This window comes from Lissotriton vulgaris, chromosome 4_1, assembly GCF_964263255.1.
Source record: "Lissotriton vulgaris chromosome 4_1, aLisVul1.2, whole genome shotgun sequence".
Taxonomy (NCBI): domain Eukaryota; kingdom Metazoa; phylum Chordata; class Amphibia; order Caudata; family Salamandridae; genus Lissotriton; species Lissotriton vulgaris.
In genome coordinates this window covers 323395734-323422109 of record NC_141691.1, presented here as the reverse complement: position 1 = coordinate 323422109, position 26376 = coordinate 323395734, and the positions used below count along the sequence as shown (strand labels likewise).

General features: G+C 49.5%; 1 protein-coding gene across 4 annotated transcripts in view; it reads right to left on the bottom strand.

Moving 5' to 3' along the window:
• The window catches only part of PABIR2 (PABIR family member 2), a 252688-nt gene that overhangs the window by 48608 nt on the left and 177704 nt on the right, over positions 1-26376 (bottom strand). For all 4 annotated transcript variants that reach the window (XM_086918677.1, XM_086918679.1, XM_086918680.1 and 1 more), the window contains one exon: positions 12018-12117. In XM_086918677.1, the coding sequence (XP_086774803.1) occupies positions 12018-12117 (100 nt within the window). The remainder of the gene's footprint in view (positions 1-12017; positions 12118-26376) is intronic.

Below are 26376 nucleotides of genomic sequence, written 5' to 3'. Positions count from 1 at the left end.
GAAGCTGGTTAAAGTCTGTAGGAGATTGGAGAAGTTTTTCTTTCATTCTTCAGGCGAATGACTGCTTCTTCTCATGCTGTGCACCCTATTTTGAGTTAGAGGTTGGTGGAGGTGCCAGTAGCCTTATTGCTCTTACCTGCAAGGCAATACAAGCTTTTAATTACGCTCCCCAAGTTATGGGGTTAGTAACCAAGACTGGTTATTAGCCACAATAATACCTAATTATATCAAACAAGTCTCAAAATGCAATATACTGATGGCTAAAATGCCAGAACTATGACAGTGTTTCACAAGAAACAGGGCAGCTTAGAAACTCAGATATTTAATTCTAACATTGCAGTTCTGTTCAGTTATCCTTTTAAAAGTACAGTACAAGATTACTAACATGCTATAGGATAAACTGTCACCCTAAAAGTGTCCATTGTCCCAAGAGTGATCGTCATCCGAAATGAGGGGGTGGGATATTGGAGATTATTAGTCCCCTCCGACCTCTACGCCCAAGCAAAGACATGCCTGAAAAAAGAAATTACTGAAGGACAATTAAGGTGTTGCTTTATTTCTTTCAATAAAATTACAGCACTGTATTTCATCATGTTTGTAGGTGTTCCATACATTCATACTAAATCTAAACTCGGCCAGAGCCTGCCACTAACACCAATATTATGACAACACCCCTTCAGGCGGCCAGTACAACTGTTTGAAGGCCTCTAAATAGGATGAAGAGTAAAGTGAGCATACCACAAGTGCCAACATCATAGATTAGGATGCCAAGCTATACCTTGAAATTCTAAGAGGCCTGATGTGTGCCTATGTAGAAGCATACTGTTTCAGCTCTGTCCTCTCGAATAAATGGAAGGGATTTTTGTCCTGCAACCTAATGAAAATAGCAGATTGACTGTAGGAATGATGACTATTTTGTTTGAGTGAAACTCAATTCAATAAGTTATTTTCACCAGTAGCTTTAGATTGCACATATATGATGCAAATACAAAATTACCCATCAAACATAAGTAAGCGGATGCAGTCTATTCAGTACATCCCATGCAATTTATAATGTACGCTTCCACGGAACAATGACCTTCATGGAGGCGATGTGGGATGAAAGATTTGGTTCTCCTAGGCGGCTGCTGCTGATATGTTTGAAGTGGATTGATTTACGCCTTTAATTGCCTTTTATTAACTGGTTAGTGAATGTAATGCACAAGTTACTTGCCTTCGGTAACGATATAGCTCTAAGAAACAGTAGTTAATTTTAAATTCCTTACCTTAGAATATCCCCAGGCGTCAGATTGGATCCGGAAAGTTTTCGTCAGCAGTACCCTTGCGCATCAGTAGGCGTCGTCTGCGGCTCCGCGTCAGTCGCCGTGATCGCGGAGTACTTAGACGCCGCCCTCGCGCACCGACATCAGTTCTGTACATACCTTTGCTTGCCAGGAATGTAGAGCCATGCAAGAAACCGACACGGGTGCCATGAAACTAGGGCCTGAAAGGGATGACCTTAACCCTAGATATCGGTTCGCAGAACGGGGAGGATGGGTGGGGCGGTAAGGAATCTTACACTAACTACTGTTTCTTACAGATATATTGTTATCAAAAGGTAAATAACTTGTGCATCTGAAAGAAACGGGTTAGTGTTCGATTCCTTACCTTAGAATAGATACCCCAGCAATACCAACCCCGGTGGTGGGTCTGCGAACCAATATCACACCAGAAAGTCCTGGAGAATGGAACGGTCGAAAAAGCCATCTCTCCAGACTTGGCTGTCCAGGCAGTAGTGTCTAGCAAACATGTGCAGCGAGGCCCACGTAGCTGCCTGACAGATGTCCTGCAGGGAGACTCCACGACTCAGGGCAGTAGTAGCCGCAGTGGCCCAAGGGAAATGGGCACGCAGCCCCACAGGAGGCTCCTTTTTCGCCATGGAGTAACAAACCTTGATGCACAAAACGACCCACCGAGAGATGGTCCGCTTGTGCACCGCCCGTCCCTTCTTAGCACCCACGTAACCAACAAAGAGCTGGTAGTCCACCCGGAACTGGCGTGTACGGTCTAGACAGAAGGAGAGCGCACGTTTTTGGTCCAGACGGTGCAGCCTCCCTTCCTCTTTCGAGGGATGTGGAGGCGGAAAGAAGGTGGGCAAGGTGATGGACTGCCCGATATGTAAGGCTGTAACCACCTTGGGCAGGAAAGAAGGACGAGTCCTCAGAACAACCTTGTCCGGATGGACAGAGGAAAGGAGGCTTAGAAGACAGAGCCTTGAGCTCACTCACCCTCCTGGCAGAGGTGATGGCAACCAGGAATGCAGTTTTTAGAGTCAGAAGACAAAGAGGACAGTTATGAAGTGGCTCAAAGGGAGCACACATCAAGTAAGTCAGTACAAGGTTCAAGTCCCACTGAGGCATCAGGAAGGGAACATGTGTGTGATGCCTTTCAAGAATCTACTTACAACAGGGGACTTGAAAAGAGAAGGCTGATCAGGAAGCCTTAAGAAGGCTGAAATGGCCAAGCGATAGTCTTGGATAGTGCCCACAGCAGATCCCTGCTGGGCAAGAGAAAGAAAGAAAAGGAGAACCTCTGAAAGGGGGGGCAGAAAGTGGATCCACAGCCTTTGCTGTGCACCAATACACAAATTTGTTACACCTTCAGGCGTATACCGTTTTTGTGGAGGGACGCCTGGCTGCCAGAATCACGTCTCAGACTTCAGGAGGCAAGTCAAATGGGCTCAACTGCCGCCGCTCAATCTCCACGCATGTAGGTGGAGACTGGACAGGTTCGGGTGGAGGACCGTCCCCTGCTGCTGCGACAAAAGGTCCTCCTGAAGAGGCAGACGAATCAGGGGATCGACTGATATGCTGAGTAGCTCGAGATACCAGTATCTTTGTGCCCAGTCCGGAACCACAAGGATGACTTGGGCCCGGTCTTGCCTGATCTTCAGCACTCTGGGCAAAAGTGGTATAGGCGGAAAGGCATACAACAGACCGCATCTTCACTCGCGACGAAAAGCGTCTCCGAGCGAGTGCCGCCTTGGAAATTCCAACGCGCTGAACTGATGACACTGCGCCTTCTCTTCGGTGGTGAATAGATCTAACCAAGGCTCTCCCCACTGCTGAAAGAGGCCTTGCGCCACATCCGAGTTCAGACGCCATTCGTGATCCATCATGCACCGGCGGCTGAGTTTGTCCACCCTGGTGTTTAGGGAACCTGCCAGGTGTTGAACCACCAGTGTGACGCCCTGGTGTTCCTGCCATGTCCAGAGGCGCAGAGCCTCCTGACAAATGGTCCAAGACCCCACCCCGCCCTGTTTGTGGAGGTACCACATGGCGGTAGTGTTGTCTGTGAACACCTGCACTACACTTCCCTGGACAGAGGGAAGAAATGCCTTCAGTGCAAGTCAGATCGCCCGCAGCTCCAGAAGGTTGTTATGGAGCCGGGACTCTGCCGGAGACCAGAGGCCTCTGATCTCCACCTCTCCCATGTGGCCACCCCCATCCCAGGAGGGACGCATCAGTCACTACTACGTGCTCCGGTTGGGGAAGGGAGAGGGATCTGCCGCTGACCCAATCGCGGTTTGTGAGCCACCACTGCAACTGACTTGCAGTGCCCTCCGAGATCAGGACGTGGTCCGACAGGTTGCCTTGATGCTGTGCCCACTGAAACTTCAGGTCCCACTGCAGAGTTCGCATCCGCCACATGGCGTGATGCACCAGTAGGATACAGGAGGCCATCAGCCCCAGGAGCCGCAGCATCAACCTGACCGAAACTCGGGATAAAGGCTGAAAGATCGGAATCAGAGCCTGAATATCCTGAACCCGCTGTTCGGGAGGAGAATAAACCCGAAACTGCGCAGAGTACAGAACCGCTCCGATGAAAATGAGCTTCTGAGAGGGGCAAAGGTGTGATTTCGGCACGTTGATTGAGAACCCCAGCGAGTGCAGGAGGTCAGCCGTAGTCTGGAGGTGGGAGACGACTGTCTGGGGCAAGCCCACCTTCAACAACCAGTCGTGGCGATAGGGAAAGACTGAAATCCCTGATCTGCGCAGATGCGCTGCGACCACTGCCATCACTTTTGTGAACACCAGAGGGGCACTGGTGAGGCCGAAAGGGGAGCACCGTAAACTGAAAGTGCTTGTGGCCTACCGCGAACCGCAGATAGCGTCTGTGGGCCAGCAGGACAGGGATGTGAAAATATGCGTCCTGCATGTCCAACGCTACCATCCAGTCTCCAGGGTCTAGGGCAGCCAGGACCTGAGCCAAAGTCAGCATCTTGAACTTCTCCTTCCGGAGGAAGCAGTTGATGCTCCGGAGGTCCAAGATAGGGCGTAGGCCTCCTTTGCCCTTCTTGGGTACCAGAAAGTAGTGGGAATAGCAATCACGTCCTACTTCTGGCCCAGGAATGCGCTTGATGGCCCCATTGGCCAAGAGGGCCATAACTTCCTCCTGCAGAAGTTGCAAGTGATCCCCCGACATGCGACGGCATGGCTGGACGGGCCGCCTCGAAGGGGAGGCAGTAGCCCCTTCGGACGATTTGCAGCACCCACCTATCCGACGTGATCGTGATGGAACACCAGTGGAGGAGGTGATGGCGGACTGGCGTCGAATGAGCCCGAAAGCTCGGGCTAGGAAGGCTTCGAGGCAGATGCTGCGGGAATGGATGTTGACTGACCTTGCCGTTGTCCCCCGGCACCGCCACAACAATTACCACGTCCGCGACTGCGTTGAGGCTAGTTCTGCGGCCTTCAGCTGTACGAACGTGTGGTGTGCCCCTTCCTTGGCCACGAATGCAAATGCTACTTACCAGTATGCATCTGTTCTTGGCATGTAGGGCTGCTGACATTCATATCTGTGCATAGATCGCCACCTAGTGTTGGGTCCGGATGATTGCACATTGTTGTCCTGGAAGAGTCTTCGAAGTATCACGAGATAGGTGGCTCCTCCCCTGGACTACAGTGCGCATGGGCATCGCCTCCATCCCCAGATTGTTTTTAGCCATTGGCAGAGATGGAGTGAAGAATGTGAGTGATGACCATGCTATGAGCATATGTATGTAAATGAATGAATTCTGCAGCTGCTACAGGCGCCGGGGAGGAGGGTGGGCGATATGAATGTCAGCAGCCCTACATGCCAAGAACAGATGCATACTGGTAAGTAGCATTTGCAGTTCGAGGCATGTGGGCTGCTGAATTCATATCTGTGCATAGAATACATAGCAGTCCCTCCATTAGCGGCGGCCGCCCGTGCCAGCTGCAGTAGTCTGAAAAAGTGTTTTTAGAACAGCCTGACCAACAGCTGCCTGTTGTTTGGAATGCACGTCTACACAGTAGTGTTTAGTGAAAGTATGTGTGGTAGACCATGTGGCTGCTCTACAGATATCTTCTAAGGGAATGTTACCTAGGAAAGCCATAGAGGCCCCCAACTTCCTGGTGGAGTGGGCCCTCGGTGGGATAGTGAGCGTGCGCCTAGCTTTAGCGTAACAGATTTGAATGCACTTCACTATCCACCTAGCAATCCCTGCTTTAGAGATAGCGTTTCCCTTGTGGTGAGTGGCAAAAGCAACAAAAAGCTGCTTGGTTTTGCGAAAATCCTTTGTCCTGTCTACATAATACATCAAGGCCCTCTTAACATGAAGGGTGTGGAGCATGCGCTCCGCCAGTGTATCTGGGTTTTGGAAAAACACCGGCAATTCAATTGTCTGGTTTAAGTGGAATTGGGATACCACTTTGGGCAGGAATTTAGGGTTAGTGCGTAGCACCACCCTGTTAGCATGTACCTGGAAGAAAGGTTCTTGGATGGTGAGCGCCTGCAGCTCGCTAACCCTCCGTAGCGAAGTAATAGCTACTAAGAACGCAACCTTCCAAGTCAGAAACTGAAGCTCACAAGAGTGCAGTGGCTCAAAGGGAGGACCCATCAGCCTCGTAAGAACCACATTGAGGTTCCATTCTGGAGCTGGTGGAGTCCTTGGTGGAATGATCCTTTTGAGTCCTTCCAGAAAGGCCTTGATAGCAGGGACCCTGAAGAGTGACAGGTGTTGTCTATTCTGGAGGTATGCTGCAATAGCAGACACGTGAATGCGGATGGAAGAGTACGCCAGATTGCATTGGTACAGGTGGAAGAGATAGCAAATGATGTTTTGAATGGAAGAATCTAGCGGGTCGATATTGTGGTTAGCACAGTAGATGACAAACCTCTTCCATTTAGCCGCATAACAAGCTCTGGTAGTGGGCTTCCTTGCCTCCCGAATGATGTTCATGCAATCGGGAGGAAGATTGAGGTAGCCAAACTCTAGGACTTCAGGAGCCAGATCGCCAGGTTGAGCTGTTGCGGATCTGGGTGCTGAATGTCGCCATGGCTCTGCGTCAGAAGGCTGGGAGTGAGATGAAGCCTTTGATGCGGTACCACGGACAGTTCCAGAAACGTGGTGTACCATGGTTGGCGAGCCCACGTTGGAGCAACTAGGATGAGAGTCATCGAGTGCTGCCTGAGCTTGCGTGCCACCAGCGGTATCAGAGGTGCTGGGGGAAAAGCGTACGCAAATTTGCCTGACCAGTTCATCCACATCGCATTGCCCTGTGATTGGGGGTGTGGGAATCTGGCAGCGAAGCTTTGGCATTTTGCGTTCTCCTTTGTGGCGAACAGGTCTATCTCTGGATGACCCCACCTTTGGAAGTACGGTTGGAGTACTGATGGATGTATCTCCCACTCGTGCATCTGATGGCTGTGTCTGCTGAGCAGATCCGCCATTTGATTGTCCTTGCCCGGGAGATGCTCTGCCATGAGGAAGATGTTCCTCTGAATGGCCCACTTCCACATGCTCTGAGCCAGATGAGACAGCTGTGGAGAGTGTGTGCCCCCCTGCTTCTGTATGTAGTACATGGCCGTCATGTTGTCCGTCCGGATCAACACGACTTTGTTGCACAGATGTACTTTGAACGCCTTCAAGGCCATGAAGATTGCCATCAGTTTCAACACATTGATGTGCATCTTCCTTTGCTGTAGTGTCCATAGTCCCTGCACAGTGTAATGGAGTACATGCGCTCCCCATCCCTGGAGAGAGGCGTCCGTCGTCAGGATAATCTGTAGGACAGGCTCTTGGAATGGTCGGCCCTTGCAAAGGTTGTGTGGATTCCACCAATGCAGAGAGTTGTATGCCCGACCGCTCACCAACACTAGGTCTGTCAGTTGCCCATGAGCCTGAGTCCACTGACGTGCAAGGCACTCCTGAAGCGGACGCATATGTAGTCTCGCGTGCGGGACAATGGAGATGCAGGAGGCCATCATGCCTATCAACTGCATGAACACCCTCGCTGGAAGCGAGTGTTGGGGTCTGAATCGTTGGATCAGCGCCTGGATACTGGCGATTCTCACTGAATTTGGCTGCGCGGTGGCTGCCAGAGTGTTGATTGTCGCGCCCAGGTACTGTCGCACGTGGGCGGGCTGGAGATGGGACTTCGGGTAGTTCAGAGAGAATCCCAGATCGTGCAGGAGATGAATGGTGCGTGACACGTGGTCGACGCACTGCTGTTCTGTCCTTGCTTGAATGAGCCAGTCGTCCAGGTAGGGAAAGACGTGGACGTGTTGGCGACGGAGATGCGCCGCCACAGTCGCTAGGCACTTGGTAAACACTCTCGGTGCCGTGGTGACCCCGAACGGCAGAACCTTGAACTGGTAATGCTGGTCTAAGATCGTAAATCTGAGGTACTTCCTGTGGGAAGGATGCAGGGGGATATGAAAATATGCATCTTTCAGATCCAGCGTAGCCAGGAAGTCCCCCTGTTGAAGCAGGGGAAGCACCTGCTGCAACGTGAGCATATGGAAGTGCTCTGAGAGGATGTACCAGTTCAGGGGCCTGAGGTCCAGGATCGGCCTGAGGGATCCGTCCTTCTTGGGAATCAGAAAATACAGGGAGTAAACCCCTGTTCCCCGCTCTTGCAATGGAACGAGCTCTATCGCCCCTTTTTGCAGCATGACTAGAACTTCTTGCTGCAACAAGGTCAAGTGCTCGCCTGACATAGGACGGCTCCTTGGGGGTATGTCCGGTGGAATGGACGTAAGCTCTAGACAGTACCCGTACTGGATAATAGACCTCACCCACCTGTCCGTGGTGATGGACTTCCACGCCGGCAGGTACTGCTGGAGCCTCCCCCCGACCGGTGTTGCATGGCCGGGGGGCAGTGACAAGACGTCACTGTTTGTTGGTGGCGGTGGACCTGGAGCTATTGTTGCCACGTCCCCTGCCCTTGACATTATTGCCTCTGTAACCACCTCTATTTTTGTTGTTATACGAGGCTTGGGTGTTAGTCTTGTAATATTGTGTGGACTGGGATGCTTGACCCCTTGAGGTGCCTCTGGAGTTTGAGCGGCGAAAGGAACCACTCCGAAACTGCTGACTTTGTAAAGCCCCCATGGACTTGGCAGTTTCCGTATCTTTTTTCATTTTTTCCAGTGTGGCATCCACCTCAGGGCCAAACAGATGGTCAGGATTCACTGTCTGATTCAGTATAGTGGTTTGGATGTCGGGTTTGAACGCCGAAATTCTAAGCCAGGCATGGCGTCTACGCAGCACACTAGTATTGATAGCCCTGGAGGCTGTGTCTGCCACATCCAACGCACATTTGATGGATGCATTCGTAATGAGTTTACCCTCCTGAATCAGCATCTCCCCCGCCTCCTTGTATTGGTCAGGCAAGTGTTGTAGTATGGCCTCTAATGTGTCATAATGGGCCCTATCATAACGTGCAAGCAAGGCTTGGGTGTTAGATATCCTCCAGATATTAGCTGCCTGTGCAGCAATCCGTTTGCCTGAGGCCTCAAAGATCTTGGACTCTTTGTCTGGGGGAGGAGCGTCACCAGTAGTTTGAGAGTTCGCCCTCTTCCGAGCGTTGGAAACGACCAGGGAGTCCAATGGCAAGTGTCCCTTGATATATGTAGGATCCGTGGGCGCTGCCTTATATTTCCTGTCGATGCGAGGGTTGACCACACGCGCTCGGGTGGGCTCCTTGAAAACCTCCGTTGCATGTTTAAGTACTCCCTTCAGCATCGGCAGCGTTTTGACTGACTTTTCGGCTCCTGAGAAGGTGTCGAATAAGAAGTCCACATCCACGGGGTCCGAGTGCAGCTCGACGTCGTGGTTAGCCGCAGCTCTCTCTATCAGAGCATTGAAGGCCGTCGAATCCTCAGTCGGGGACGTCTTGGCCGCAAAAAGTTGAGCGTCCTGACCCGCCTGCGGGTCCTCCGGGTCGCCTCCGGCGGACCACGGAACGTGCTCCTCCTCCGGATCCGAGTACGCCGGATAGTCGTACTCGGCATCCTCCTCGTCCGCACCGGCTGCGGCGGAATGCGTCGGCGAGTACCCCAGGGTTTGTGGGGACACAGGCTCCACCAAAGCCGAAGAGCCCTCGGAGTCCCTTTTGTTTTTGAGAGGGATCTTAAAATGTTCCAACGCCGGCTCCGTCGTGATCTTCCTCTTGAGGAGCGACAGTTTTCCGGTGTTGGCGTCGATGGTTACCTCACGACGTTCCTCTTCAGCGAGCGGTTGGAGTCGAAGCTTCGACACCACCAAGGCCGCTTTAGGTGCCAATACCTCCTTCGAGGGTCCACTCTGTTTCGGCGCGAAGGCCTTCGGCGCCGACTTGGGAGGAAAGGTGAAACGGATAGGCGTCTGCTCCTTCGCGGGCTTAGGCGTGTGCTTTGGCGCCACAGTGTCCTTTCGAATCCGCTGCAAGGATTCCGCCACCTTCTTCGTCAAGGCCGGAGAGGGCTTGACCGGCTCGAGCGACTTTTCGGCATCGAGAGCCCGATCACCCGCATGCGCCTTCTTCGGGGCCGACGCCCCATGGCCATGCGCGTCGTCGCCCAGACGCTTCTTCGGAGCAGACTTCGGGTCCACAACCCCTTTCGTAGCCTACGCAGCCGCGTCGGACGATTTCGCCTTCGGCACCGACCCCGAGGACTTCGGGTCGGCCATCTTGGTGTGGCTCTTCGAGTCGGCCATTTTGGTTTTCTTGGAAGTTGACGCCTCCAGAACCTTCTTCACCAGCGCAACTTTCACTTTCGCATCAGAGGGTGCGTGACCAGTTGGCTTCACTTTCGTTTTCTTCGACGTAAGTGATGGGTCATAAATGTCCGTGACCGGGCCCGGAGGCGGGGACGTAGGACTCATAGTTAGATCTTGGGTAAGGCCCGAAGGCGATCCCTCGACCTGGGCCGTAGGAGGGGTAATAACCCCAGAGTCTGGTTGGGGATGCTCCTCCTCCGAGCTATCACCCATAGTGGCAAAAGCCTGATCGTCGTCCCCTACCTCGTCGGTGACTTCGTCAAAGTTCTCCGCACCCTCGTCATAGGTTTCCCCTTCGGATGCGGGATTAGAGTCCGAACCTTGCACGTCGTCTTCTCCCTCGACAGATTCCTGGAAAATGTCATCTGGTGGGGGCGCCGTAGCCGATAACTTAGCCTGGAGCCTATTGGCCCGACGAATCTTTAAAGTCTTCTTGCTCCGGAACTTCGAACACGCCATGCAGGTGTCTTCGCGGTGATCCGGCGACAAGCAGGTATTGCACACAGGGTGCACGTCGAGGTGTGAATATTTAGAGTTACACACCGGGCACTTCTTAAACGGAGTTCGCTCCATAGCAAGAGTGTAGTGTAGGCCCGTCCGCGCCGAAAGCACGTGGAAGGGCAGCAAGAGATCGGAGCTGAGAGTCAGAAAGAAACCCGTACGCAACTATACCGACGCCCAGCCTAAAGACCTTTTGGTCTCGAGTAGAAGTTGAACAACTATCGGTTCCGACAGAGGGAACCGAAACACATCCGAACCCAATGGCGGAAAAAAACAATCTGGGGATGGAGGCGATGCCCATGCGCACTGTAGTCCAGGGGAGGAGCCACCTATCTCGTGATACTTCGAAGACTCTTCCAGGACAACAATGTGCAATCATCCGGACCCAACACTAGGTGGCGATCTATGCACAGATATGAATTCAGCAGCCCACATGCCTCGAACAGGGGCGAAAAGCAGAAGTCTGCTGGTGCTGGCCCGACAGGCCCTAGGACTTGGTCGTAGCCCTGGAGTCCTTGAAAAGCTCAAAGCTCTGCTTTGCCACCAAAAAGGCGACGGCCATTAAAGGGCATGTCCATGAGCGAGGACTGGACATCCCCCGAAAAATTGGCGGACATCAGCCAAGCATGGCGACGGATCACCACTGTCGTGGAAATCGCTTTGCTCAGTGAGTCCGTGGTATCAAGTCCACATCTGATTGAGTCGCGTGCTGCATCCCGCCCCTCTGCAAGTGCCTGGGCGAGTCGTGCCTGGGCCTCCTCCAGACACTTGGGCAGCACAACCACAACCGTATCCCACAAGGAGTGTGTGTAACGGCCCAAAAGGCAAGCGGTGTTGATAGACCGCAACCCCAAACTCAATGAGAAGAGTTTCTTCCCAAACAGATCAAACCTTTTGGATTCCCAAGGTGGAGGAGCAGCCTGGAATGCGGTCTGGGATGTAGAGGCCTCGATCACCAGGCTCTCAGGGGTGGAGTGAACAGAGACAAAGTGGGGGGTCACCCGGAGCCGGGTGGTGGCGTCGGGCCACGTTCCGATCTACAGGGGACACTGTGGAGGGCTACCAATGCGCAAGGGTACTGCTGACTAAAACTTTCCGGATCCAGTCTGACGCCTGGGGATATTCTAAGGTAAGGAATCGAACACTAACCTGTTTTTCTCCAGACGTGGTCTTTGCCTCACTTCTCATTATTGGTAAGCCGTGAAGAACCATTTCTCCTATTGTCAAAACATCTGTGAATACAAGTTTGGTTAGCTTCTTGAGACTGATAAACCTTTGTATGGTGGATATTTTAAAACCCAGTTTAAAACAAGAATGATCCCACTACTATCTGTTTTCCTTATATTTTGCCACATTTTGCCATTAGTCATCTGAACAATATTTTGGCAACAAGGACCGCTGCTACCTTTGGGAGCGAAGTACTGGAGAAGGACATGTTAGGCAATCATTTAAATGCATCAATTCTCACCACGGACTTAGGTCCATCAAGTCTGACACATCTGGAGAAAGCATATTTGTAGTTCCTTGAAACAGTCTCTTTGGCTGACTTTCGGTCTCCATTTCACCACCTAAAAGAAAAATTTAATCAAGCATGTCAAGATTTGACACAATGTAAGGTGAATAGAAATAAACAGAATTTACTTCTGTAAAATGCTTTAATCATCTTAAAGGCCATTCTCATCTTTTTGAAAACCTCAATGAATACTGCCCTAAGGACATTCTAAACAAGCATTGGCATAGCCAATAGGTCTTGCCTTTGGGACCGTTGTGACGCGCTGCTTCTCCACTGCCTCTGGTGGCCTCTAGAGCACCACAGCAGCGAGTGGAGAGCACCACGATCACTGGTCCCTGCTGCTGGCGAGTGGAGTCCGTTCTTCACTGCACACCTGGGACAGCACTGAGTCTGGAATGACTGATCTCCCTGCTACAGGGAATCAGTCTCCCTTGTAGCGCCAGCACTGGAGAAGTGCTACAAAGTGCTACACTGGAATCACTTCTGCAAAAAAGGCACTTCTTCTCGCTCCAGTTCAAATCCCGTGTTATACTGGGAACTGCACCAGGAGCAGTGTTGCTGGAAGTTCTTCAAAGGATTCACTGGAAAGGGTACAGGGCTGGAGTCGTCCTGACACTGCTGCTTACTACATTCAGTGCAAGGCTGAGAAGTGCTTGAGGCGCTGTTGTTGCAGTGTCAGCTTCCCCTGCATCCAATGCACTGTCGGGACCAAGAGCAGTGCTTTACTATAATCAGTGCTGGTCTGGGCTCCCTCTGCTTCTTCTCATAACATCCACGGCACAGCATGAAGGGCGCCCCCTAGAGCTCGGTTTCCTTTCTGCTGTCCTGCTTTACGGTTCTGCAGAGGCAGGCTACGCTACGCTGTGCTCAATACAACTCTGCTGCTTCTCGTGCAACCCGTGCATTTGTACTCTGTCTCGAGGCAGGAGGGAGTAGGGGGCGGGAGATTCAAGATCCAGGAGTGCAGAAGTGGAGGGTAGAAGGGTGAGGGAGTGACCACGCTAATAGCAGGGAAGGAAGGCGTGGGGCGAGTGAGGGTAAGAGCTGTGAGGAGGATGTCTGGAGGAAGAAGGAGGAGCGGGAGCTGTGTCTGGGGTTCCGAGACCGCTCGGCTTCCTAAACACTGGTTAAAGCCTGCGCAGTGCGCACGGGACCTCGACCCTCAGAGCGCCGCAGGCATGGGACTCCAGACACACGCTCATAGACAAACACGGACACTGTGTCTATACTCAAACACTGGGTGGATACTCAAGCAATTAAACAGTGCACGCACACATCCTCCCCAAGGTATACAACATATATTTCAATACAATGAATATACAGGGAGACTCTTAAAGATATACAAACATATACAAACACCCACACTGCACATCGAGGGTTCATTGCACAATTCTGATCCGAGTGAGTATCCGTTCCCTTTCCTATCCTTTGCACATAGCGAAGCTACATGCCTTGGAGAGTTTTGCGTTAAAAGGTTATCTCGGGATTCAGAGTATTCATGAAGAGCGGGGGAGGGGCTTGTTTTGTTGGCAAAAGTCAGGGAACGAAGGTGGAACTCTTATTCCGGGTGGCACAGCTGTGCCCACGCCACTAGAGTGGATTGCTTCAGGGGCGCCCATGAAAGCTCACCGAGGGGCCTGGCGGCAGCCGGGTGCCCTAGTCACTGTGGTAAATTCCCAGACGGGCAGCTGGTGAGATAGCCGAACACCCTGACCACAATCTCACCTCCACCCTGGCAGCTCCGGATATACTGTCACACCTCAGCAGGCGCCCGCTTTAGGTTTAAGGAGGTACATGAGATGCGCCAGGACAGTGTTTGCACACCAGTGATGCACATGGGATTGCATTGGCACGCGCCCGAGGTAGCACACAAGAGCCACAGGATAAGACATACCCCGCGGCCATGGGTGGGGTTTATATGTACATGGTATATGCCGCTAGTTGGTACACCTCAGCCCCCGGCACCGTAGGTTTAATGTATATGAGATGCACCAGGACAGTGTCTGCACACCCGCACCGGCGGGCAGCACCAGTGATGCACATGAGATGTGCTCGCATAGGCACACGACGTTAGGCGGCACACCTGAGCCAGAGATTTCAGGCATGCTAGGTGGGCGTAGCATTAGTATGTACACCTGACCCCGCGACCATCCTTTGTGTTGCATGTGTTCACGCATGCGCACATGCTATATACCGTTAGTTGGTACACCTCAGCCTATGGCCCCAATAGAGTTAGGGTCTAAGAGATGCGCAAGGACATTATCTGCGCATCTGAATCAGCTGCCATCACCAGTAATGTGCGTGCAAATGCATGCCCACATTTTACATGTCAGTAGGGGCACACGTAAGAGACAGGGTTAAGACCTAGGACGTGCACGTGGTCATTAATATTCAAACCGGACCCCTGCCATCGCCGGTGTTGCACACGTGCATGGATACGGGCATGGTACAGGCCCCTAGACTGCACACTTCTGCCCCCGCCGCCACAGGGCACATGAGGTAGGCAAGGGTATAATTACCTGCACACCCGATTCTGTGCCCATTGCTGCACAAGTGCAAATAGAGGCATAATATATCCATTTAGGCGGCACACCAGATTTCTCGACTGTCACCGGTTTAGGTACCCCAGGGGCGCATGGGCTTTCACTGCACACAGAGCCTGCAGGCGTCACAGTAGGGCGGGTGTGGCCTAAATGCCAGAGCTGCTGACTTTGGAACTGCATTTGATTCTCCATGTCAGCTCAACATACAGTGACGCTGGGCAAATCAGTTTGTCTGCCTGTGCTTTCAAAAACGAATGTAAGTAACTGGCGCTATGTAGAGTGCTCCAGGTCGAGTTCCGCTACCTAAACAAAAAAAACAAGCACTGGCCGTGCGGCAGTAAAGCAGCGTGGCCGTGAAAGCGATCATCTGAGCATGCGGCGGGGGGCCTGCGCAATTCCCTTGCGGGAGCGTGCGACCATTTGGTGCCGCGTGCTCCCGCAAGGAAATCGCCAAGATGTGCACACATTGCATTGCAAGCAATGCAACGCGTGCACGTCTTTGCAGAGAAAGCTGTGCCGATGGCAACAGGTCTCTCTCCTATGCAGCCTTTGGTACCCAGCAGGAGACGTACATACCAAGCATTAATACCCCAGAATCTGGTCCAACCTCAGACTCAAGAGGATCTCTGAACACCACGTTAAAAGGCACAGATGCCACTGCTCTTGCATCAAAAACAAATGTACTTTTTTAGGCCAAAGTCAATGAATCTAGTCACTGACCAGACTTCATGCCACTACTGCCTTAGTATTCTTTTTAATGTAAAGGGGGAAAGTAAATAAAAGATGTATTCATTCTGTTAACTTCCATACTTCAAGGCATGAGGTTATGGTCCCAGAAGGTGTGCCACAGTGATTGCTTAGAAGACAAAGCACCCAGCTCTTCCCTAAATCTATTTCTTTAGAAATGCAGAACACTAGGGTGATTCTACAAGAGCTAGAACTCTATAGTTGGAGAAAAAATGGGACTGCTGCCAACACATCAAAGCTCAAGCCCATACAATCATTCTTGGAGAAGGAACATTTTTATGTACCCTCTAAGTATCTGTTTGTGGCATGCAGTGCTGTAGATTCAAATGCTGTGCGTAATCCTGCCATCTAATGTTTGGCCCAGATGGGTGCAAGCTGTTTTTCTTCAAAGAAAGCCTTTCGACTCTCCAGACGCCGTGACTCCTCCTCTTGCTGGTAACAAGCATGTTCATGGACTCCTTTGTTAGATTGTTCTCCCAAACGGTGGGTGAGGACGGAATGTAAAGCAAGCTGTTCTAAAGAGAAATGTATATGTGAAGAAAGAGGCAGTTGAAATATATAAACGAGATAGCAATAGGCACAGGCGTCTGGAGGGGGCGGGGTGTTTGCATGTGAATCGAAAGCACTACCTGCCATCAACAGATGCTTACAAGAGAACATTTTACGTTCGAAGCATGTGTGGCTGTAGATACACATGCTGTACATAAACAGTAAACCAGTAAATGCAGAGACAAGCCTATGGAAATTACAGTGCTTTGAAAAAAAAGGGCAAGTAGAACTGACTGGCTAACATTTGCTTTTTGTCGGGCCAGTACATCCACACAATAATGTTTAGTAAAAGTATGAGGTGTGGACCATGTAGCTGCTTTACAAATGTCAGCTATAGGAATATTCCCAAGGAAAGACATACATGCTCCTTTCTTCCGCATGGAGTGGGCTCTAGGAGGGACAGTTGATGTTATTTTAGCTCTAGGCATGGTTGTATGCTTTTAACACTCCACCTAGCAATGCTGTATTTATAAAGTGCTTTGTATTTATGTGGTTTCGAGAAAGCAACAATAAGTTGTTGTGTATTCCTAAAAGGTTCAGTTCCGTCAACATAATACATGAAGGGTCGTTTAACATCCAATGTATGGAGAGCTTGCTACACAACTGAATAAGGCTGAGGGAAAACCTAGAAGCTCACTGGATTGACTAAGGTGGAACTGCGTGGATTGACTAAGGTGGAACTGCGAAACCACCTTTGGGAGAAACCTGGGGTTGGTGTGAAGTACAACCCAAACCTTGTGTACTTGGAACAAAAGGCTCTTCTAAAAATTAGTGCCTGGAGCTCACGGACACGCATAAGTGAAGTGATAGCGACCAGAAATTATACCTCCCAAGAAAAAAATTGGACAGGAGAGGCATGAGGAATAGGCCTCGCGCCTCTTTAAGAATGTCCAAGCATTTGGGTAGAAGGTTAAGCACGACTCATCCTGGACATCCCCCGTCGCAGCCACATCTCCGGACACCTGAGAGACCTGCACTGGCTCCCGGTCAACAAGAAAATCACCTTCCATCTCCTCCCCCATGCACACAAAGCCCTACACAACCAAAGCCCTACACAACCAAGGCCCAGGATGCCTCAACAGCCGCCTCAACTTCTATACCCCCAAACGCCAGCTTCGATCGACCGGCCACGCCCTCGCCGCCGTCCCCCGAATCCGAAGAGCCACCACAGGGGGACGGTCCTTTTCCTACCTCGCCGCCAAGACATGGAACTCCCTCCCGACCCACCTCCGCCTGACCCAGGACCACCTCGCCTTCAGGAAGCAACACAAGACATGGCTGTTCGAGCAGTAGCGGACCCCCCCCCCCTCCCCTAGCGCCTTGAGACCCTCTGGGTGAGTAGTGCGCTATATAAATGCTTTGATTGATTGATTGATTAAGGTATCCAAACTCTAAGACTTCAGGAGCCAGATCGCAAGGTTGAGAGACTTGGGATCTGGGTGTCTGATTTCTTCATGGTTCTAAATGAGAAGGTCCGGCCTGTTGGGGAGGTTCTAGTGTGGAACTACTGAGAGTTATAGGATGATAGTGAACCATGGTTGGCGTGGGCATGTGGGAGCTACCAGAATGGAGGTGAGACGTCTGCCCAAGCCTCCAAACCACAAATTAAAGTAGTGGGAAAGGAGGACAAGCGTAAGCAAATATCCCTGTCCAACTAATCCATAATGCATTGCCCCAGGAGGCAAGGTTTGGGTACTAGGCATATTCTGCTGCGGTGAAGAGATCTACGCCTGGTAGTCCCCAGCTAAAAGTACTTCTGAATGAATTGAGGGTGGAATTTCCACTTGTGGCCACATCCTGCTAGGGAGGTCAGCAAAGTCATTGTCCACTCCCAGTAAGTATTCCACTAACCGATCAAGCTTGTTTCTGCCCGCCCACCTCCAGATGCTCTGGGTTAAGTGCGAGAGCTAAGGGTATCTGGTGCCCCTTGCTTCTGAAAGTAATACATGGCTGTCATGGTGTCTGCCTTGATGAGAACAACCTTGTTTGCAGTTTGTTTTTATTCAAAGAAGTCTTTTGCAGTCATGAGGTAGGTGACTCCTCTTTTCAGTGATAGTGCGCATGGACATCGACTCCATTTTTAGATTGTTTTCCCGCAGAGGGTGAGAATGGAGTTAGTAGTAAAGAAGAGCGATATCCATGTATATGTATGTATACTTAAGAGAACTGCAGCATGCAGGCAATGGAGGCGGGTGGGCGCATGTGAATCTACAGCTATACATGCCAAGAACAGATGCTTACTGGGTAAGTAACATTATCCGTTTGAGGCATGTGAACTGTAGATCACATGCTTTGCATAGACTATATAGTATTCTCCCAAAGCGGTGGCTAGCCTGTAGCAGCAAGAGTTGTCTGAACTAGTGTTTTAAGTACTGGTTGGCCCACATTAGCATAATGTCTCGCTAACACATCTACACAATAGTGCTTGGAGAATGTGTGTGGTGTAGACCATGTTGCAGATTTGCAAATGTCAACTCTGGGGATGTTTCCTAAGAAATCCATAGTAGCCCCCAACTTGTGAGTGGAATGCGCTCTAGGGGGTACAGTTAGAGTTCTTTTTGCATAACAAGTTTGAATGCATTTAACAATCCACCTTGCAATACCTGATTTGGAGATAAGATTGCCCTTGTGTTGTGGTGCAAAAGCAACAAAAAGTTTGGTCTTATGAAATGATTTTGTTCTTTCAATGTAATATAAAAGTGCTCTTCTGACATCTAAGGTGTGTAGAGCTTGTTCTACAACAGAATCAGGTTGAGAGAGAATACAGGTAATTCTACAGACTGATTTATGTGAAATGCAGGCAGATACTACCTTAGGTAGAAATTTGGGGTTTGTATGAAGAACCACTTTGTGCAATTGGAAAAAAAAATATTCTATGGTTAGTGACTGTAGTTCACCCCTGCTCCTCAGTGAAGAGATTGCAATGAGGAAAGCGGTTTTCCAAGACAGAAACTGTAGATGGCATTTAACCCCTTCCGCGCGGATGACAAAGCCAGCTCGTCAAGGGCGTTGCCTGCGCTACGCGCATGACGAGTTGGCTTTGTCACGTAACCCGCGATTTTTGAAAATCCAGCGCACAGCGGGAAAACGCGGTAGCACGGAAGCGGTTAAACATGGGTTCAAAAGGTGGCCCATTAATCTTGTGAGGACTATATTAAGATTCCACAAAGGGGCAGGTGGGAGTCTTGGTGGTATGACGCTTTTAAGTCCTTCCATGAAAGCTTTAATTTATGGGTACTGTGAAAAGCGATAAATGTTGCCTATTTTGTAAATATGAAGCTATTGCTGAGAGTTGTAGCCTGAAGGAGGTGGAAGCCAATCCTGACTACTGAAAGTATGAAAGATAGCAGATGATGTTTTGTATGGAAGCATCAAGAGGGTGGATGTGATTGTTATTGCAATAAATAAAGCGTTTCCATTTAGCTGCGTAACAGGTTCTTGTGGAAGGCCTTCTGGCCTCCCTGATGGTGTTCATGCAGTCGGGTGGAAGGTTCAGATAACCAAACTAGGACTTCAGGAGGCAGATCGGGAGGTTCAGTTTGGGATCTGGGTGTCTGATTTCTCCATGGCTCAGAGTGAGGAGACTGGATGTTAGATGCAGCTTTTGATGCGGTACCAAAGACAGCGCCAACAGGGTTATGAACCATGGTTGACGGGCTCATGTGGGAGCTACTAGGAACAGTGTGAGGAATGTTTGCCTGAGCTTCCGAACCACTAATGGAATAAGTGGGAGAGGCAGAAAAGCATAGGCAAATATCTCTGACCAGTTCATCCATAGTGCATTGCCCTTGGAGAGCGGGTGTGGGGGGCCCGGAGGTGAAGTTTTAGCATTTTGGTGTGTGGCACACAGATCTGAGGGACTCCCCAACTTTGGAAGCATGGGAAGATAATCTAAGGGTGAAGATCCCATTTGTGCATTTGCTGCCTCTGTCTGCTGAGGAGGTCTGCAATCTGGTTGTTCGGGTAGATCATCGATTTTGTGGTGAATGGCCCACATCCAGATGTCTTGGGATAAGTGTGACAGTTTAAGTGTCTTCCTCCCCCCCCCCCCCCCCCCCCCCCAGCTTTTGTATGTAATACATAGCGGTCATGTTGTCGATACAAACTTTGACAGCTTTGCCAACCAGGTGATTTGAAATGACTTGAGGTAGAAAGATTGCAAGCGGCTCTAGATGATTGATGGGGAGCAACTTTTGCTTTTAGCTCCATAGGCTTTGCACTGTGTGGTGCTGAAGATGAGCTCCCCAGCCTGTGAGGGACGCGAAAAGCTGTTAGTACTGTCTGTAAAAACCGGGTCTATGAAGGGCCGCCCTTTTGATAAATGGTGTGTGTTCCACCACTGCAGAGAGCGAGGAGTATGGCCGCTTACCAACACTAGACCGGTAAACAGACCCTGTGATTGGTTCCACTGACTCGCTAAACATTTCTGAAGGGGACGCATGTGCAGCCAAACATTGGGAACGATCATGACGCAAGATGCCATCATTCCCAGTAGTTGCATATATACCAGAGCTGGAAGCGAGTGATTGGAGAACTAAAGCCTGAATGTTGCGAATTCTGGCTGCGTTGGGAAACGCCAGAGCCTTTTGAGTATTTAAGGTGGCTCCTAGGTAGTTCTGAGTATTGGCAGCCTGGAGATGTCATTTTAGCACATTTGACTGTGAACCCCAGTTCATGTAGTAACTGAATGGTTCTGTGAGTGTGCTGGACACATTTTGGATATGTACTGGCTTTGATTAGCCAGTCATCCAAATAGGCGAGACATGGATGTGTTGTCTTCTCAGGGGAGCAGAGACTACCGCCAGACACTTTGTGAAGAGTCTGGGGCAGTGGTGACTCCGAACGGGAGTACCTGGAACTGGTAATGTTGACCCGCTATCACAAATGTGAGAAATTCGCGATGAGCGGGATGGATTGGAATATTGAAATAGGCGTCCTTTAAGTCTAGAGTAGAGAGATGTCACCCTTTTGCAGAAGAGGTAGTACTTGTTGAAGTGTTACCATGTGAAAATGGTCTGACTGTATGCAAAGATTTAGTTCTCGGAGGTCCAATATTGGTCTGAGAGAACTGTCTTTTTTGGGTATTAGAAAGTAAAAGGAGCACACACCGACCCGTGGTGTTGTGGTGGTACGGGCTCTACAGCCCCTTTTAGAAGGAAACTAAACATCTGGTTTGAGGAGGTGTAGGTGATCCGATGAGAGTTTGTGTGACCTTGGGAGAATGTTTGGAAGATTGTTTGTGAACTCCAGGCAGTAACCAGGCCGGATAATTTCCAGTAACCACTGATCTGTTATTGACTTCCAGACGGGTAGGAAATCTGAAAGTCGCCCCTGACAGGTGTTAAATTGTCAGGGGGAGTGTAGGGAAGTCGCTGCTTAGTATTGGAGGGGGAGGTGCATGTATTTGAGCCGCTACCTTTGCCGTTATGTTATGGTACATGGGAATTTGTAGGAGCGCACGTTCACCTACAGGTCTCTTGGCGCTGAAGAGTGACCAGAAAAAGAGCAGAAAAGAACAGGCAGAGGAGCAGCTTGTTGTAGGCCGGGGTTAACATCCAGGTTTTTAGTAGTTTCCTGAACAGCATGTAGTCAGCCTCAAGCCTAATAGAAGTAGGCAGTGAGTTTCCAAAGCTTTGGGCCCAAATAAGAAAACTGGGTCCCTCCAATATGTTTCGGTCTGATTCTAGGCAACGTCAAAAAATTCACATGCTTCGATCTCAGATTACACTGAGGCAGGTGCTTACTGATGCACGAGAAAATGAAACCTGGGTCAGTTTCTTGAATGGCTTTAAACAGAATACAGCCAATTTTAAACGTCACACGCTGCTCCACTGGAAGCCAGTGGAGATCTTTAAGCAGCCAGTGATGTGACATCTTCTGTCCTTAAGATAGATGATTCTAGTTGCTTGGTTCTGAATCAACTGAAGATGATGTCTCAGATATAATGGAATGCCGAGATAGAGGGCATTTCCATAGTCCATTTTTGATAGGATAAGGGCAATCACAATTTGAATATTGGCCTCTTTACTAAAGAAACGTCTGATCTTACACAATTTAGGGAGTTGGAACAAAGCAGGCAGAAGTAACTGCGCCAATTTGGGCACTCAGAAGTCAGAGTAAACATGAAGACAGACTATTTATCGCTGGTTTGGGAATTGGGGCAGTACCTAACGCAGGGGGCCAGTAGGAGAGTGTCCAATGAATAAGCTTATTACTCGGAATGATTACCTCGGTTTTTTCAGAGTTTAGTTTTAGTTGGCACTTATCCATCCAGGTTTTTACATACATCATAGAGCTCCTAACAAAATCTTTGCATTCGGTGGAATTCTCCAGAGTGAAAATCAGCTGCATGTCATCAGCATAATTCAAAAGCTTTACCCCATCTGCCGAAGTCTCGAGATTAGGAGACTTATGTAAATATTAAAAAGCATTGGCGAAAGGGAGGAACACTGTGGGACACCACAGCTCATTTCAACAGTGTTGGATTTATAGGGCGAAAGCCACACCGATTGTTTGCGGTCCTCTAAAAAGAACCCAAACCACTCCAGTGCCGAGCCCCCAAGACCCGCTGCGGCAATGCAGTCCAACAAAATGTGGTTCACGGTGTCAAATGCTGCAGACAGGTCAAAGAGGATCAGGGCCCAAGTGTGATCAATGTCAGCCTGTCCTTTTAGATCGCCCAAGACTGATAAGATCACAGACTTAGTGGAATGCGCAGGGCAAAAGCCTGCCTGGTGGGCGTCCAGAAACTTGGACGCTTCGAGAAAGGAACTAAGACAGGTTGCTACATGAGTTTCAAGTAATTTTGCTGGAAACTGGAGTAGTGACGTAGGTCTATAATTTTCCAGCTTTTTGGGATCTAGACCCTGTTTTAAAAAATTTTTTTTTAAGTGGAAGGACTACTGCTTCCTTAAAAGCTGACAGTACGATTCCGTGGGACAGGCAGAGATTAAGGAACTCCAGGATAGTGTTTGGGAAGGCCGGGTAAATTTCTCTTGTTATAATATTGGAGCATTCCTCTTTAGGGGAGCCAGATTTGACCTTTGCTACCAAATCCATACAACATTTCTCGACTAGCATAGGAAAAGTATTGAGAGGAGGGATTGGAATGAGCCACGCTGTCAGAGGGGGTTACTGAGCCCGTGGCTCAGTAACCCCCTCTGATGTAACCCTCAGAGGCAGAGGGTTGGTTGTTGCCCTTGTACATGGTGGTGGTCTCAGAGGAGGTATTTTTGGACCCTGCGTGGTAGAAGGAGCGCCAAAAGGAACCATGTGCTTGTGTTAGTTGAAGGGCTCCCATGGATTTGGCCACTTCAGTGTCTTTCTTTTTTTTCCAGTAAGGAATCTACCAACGGGCCAAAGAGGTTTTCTTTGTCAAAGGGTGTGTTCAGTATGGAAGTCTGAACCTCAGGTTTGAAACTTGAGATACATAGCCAAGCATGCCTTCTCAAGAAGATGCTGGTGTTTACAGCTCTAGCAGCAGTGTCTGCAGCATCTAGGGAGCACCTGATTGCAATATTTGAAATGAGCTGTCCCTCCACGCACTAGGTCTTGCGCTTTAGATTTAGGTTCATCGGTTGAAATTGGAGCAAGTGCCCCAACTCGTCCCAATGCACCCAGTCATACCTTGCGAGCATCGCTTTCATTTCAGAGATGTGCCAGAAGTTTGCCGCCTGAGAGGCTATCCTTTTCCTCGAAGCGGCAAGAAGTTTAGATTCTTTAAATGGGGTGGAGTATCTCCTGTAGTTTGGGTGTTGGCCCTTTTATGTGCGTTGGACACTACTAGGGAGCCCAATGGTATTTGTTTCTTTATGTACGCTGGGTCAGATGGTGCTGGCTTGTACTTTTTATCTACCATGGGGTAACGATACACGCCCGACCGGGTCATTAAATAGGTCATCAACGTGCCTGATCATACCCTAGAGCATGGTGAGTGTCAAAGGACTGGTATGCTGCTAAGGGTTTCAAAATGAAAATACTCTTCAAGGGATTCTTTGTGCAGCTGTTGCCCATGGTAGTTGGCAGCTCTACCCAGCAGTTCTACGTAACCTACGCGGTCGTACGGTGGAGAGGGCTTGGTAGGGTACAGGTCAGGATCATTTCCGGTGGGCGAGTCAATATTATAAGCTGCCCATGGTTCTGAGAGTAATGGTACATTGTACCCAGCTCCATCCCAGTCCCCATTCTCATCCTCATGATCTTCAGGTGTAAGTGGTGGTGAGTGTTTAGGTGAAATCATTAAGGTATTATTATAAGTCTCCTCTGTGTCAGGTTTCCCTTTAAGGGTCACTTTTGTGGTGATATGTCCAGTAGTTGGATGGATGTACAACTGTGTTTCGGATCCGGTTTAGTAGGCTGAGAATCGAAATGCTGTTCCTGAGATGGAAACGGCACGTCTGGTTGTTTCGGTGGAGGTTTTTAATCCGGATGATTTTGGATCTGAAAGTGTTATGGGCATCGAAGAGGAGGGTTGGAGACAGGCTTCTAATTTGATCCTGAAGGTTTCGAATCTGAGCCAGTTTCCAAAGAGGTCTGGAATGGAACTTGCGTGTTGACTTTGAAGGTCGCGGCGTCGAGCCAGACCGTTGCGAAGCGTCTTCTTGGAGTGGAAAGCCTTGCACGCATCGCAGTCTTGTTCTCTGTTCTCCGGAGCCAAGCAGAGGTTGCACGTCATGGGAGTCTGCGCGCAGAAACTTCCATGGCACAGAGGTCAGAATTTGAATGGAGTCAGTTCCATCGACTATGAGGCAGACCGACATGGGTAGGCCAGACGACCTTCCACGAGCTTCCCGATCGAAAGAGGGTTTTTTCTTTTTTAGAATTAAATACGATACGAGGAGAATGTTATATGCGATCAAAATAATACTGTCGAGGGTGAGTGTCTTGCCCACCGAGGGAAACTGAAGAAACTGTTGAACCGGAGCGCAGCAATTCACGTCCGAACCCGATGGCGGAAAAAAAACAATCTAATAATGGATTCGACACCCATGCTCACCATCACCGTAAGAAGGAGTCACCTAACTTGTGACCGGGAAAGACTTTAAAGAAGAACAAACGGCAAACATCTGGACCCAACAGTAGATTGCAGGAGTATGCAAAACATGTGATCTACAGCTCACATGCCTCTAACAGAAGGTTTTCAACGCAGGTGAACAGCTATTAGTCCAGATAATTCATGTGGAGACCCTTGTGACTGGGTGTCCACTGGCCTTGATTGGTCAGGCCCTTTGAATGTGCCCTCCACTCCGTAAGTGAAACATCCATGAGGCTACATACCAACGAGGGCAGGGATCAGCAAGACAGAGATAAGCCTCTCTCTCTCCTCACCATCTAGCAGCATAGAAGCGGAACTCTATCCTCCCCTTTAAGCAACACGGAAGATGGACTAACTCGACCTACCCAGAGTAGAAAGGGAAACTAAACTCAACAATCACTACAATTTGGCTGCCATTTTAGACTGGTCTCTCTCTCTTTGTCGGCCATCATGGACTGGTCTTTTTCACGGTTTGACCACGCTCTAGGAACTGGCCTCTTTAGACTATTTTCAACTAGCGAATGTCTGCCTTGTATTGCAGTAGTATACCTCTACTTGATATTAATGCACCGATCATTAGCTCATCTATTTCTGGCTGCTCTTTAGTCACATATTTGACTCATTTAGCTCTTTGTTTGCACCTGTACCTGGTTCCAGCTTATCATTAGCATTGTACCTCTACTTGTATACTGTACAATTGTTATAAGTTGCACCCATTTCACCTTCTATTGCTGTATTGCACCGATCACTACCTCATGTTTTATATAATTACATATTATCTTTTCCTCTGCATTTCACTTTCTATTGTGGTATTGCACCGATTACTACCTCATATTTTATCCTTTATATTTATATATATACCTTTTTCTTTTTTGTAAGCTGCACCCATTTCACTTTTATCCCTGGAATGCACCATTTGCTACCTCCTATATTTTGATGATGTTGACCGCTCACTAGTGTCACCTCCATGTAACTTACTGTGTGCTTCTATTTGTGTATCGCACCGATTACCACCTCATATTCCTATATAGTTATATATATATATATATATATATCTTTTATTTGACCCCGTTGCTTATCTGTATTAATTGTATTATTGATGTACATGACGGTACTGTTTACTCTTCTGAACTACCTGTTTGACTATGCTCCCTCATTTACCCCTTCTGTGTAAAGCGCTCTGATATCTGCAAAGATCTTGTCCGCGCTATATAAAGCTTTTAAAATAAATAAATAAATCCATTGTGATGGTCCTCTGTGGTACTAGGTAGAGAAAAAGGCAGTCCCTGTAACAGGTTTTTGGTGTTCCACCATTTCAGAGAGTGATAAGCGCGATGGCCCACCAACACTTGATCGTACCAATGACTCTCCACTTGAGACCACTGGTGCGCTAAGCAATCTTGCAATGGACGCATGGGTAACTCAGCATGGTGCACTAGGA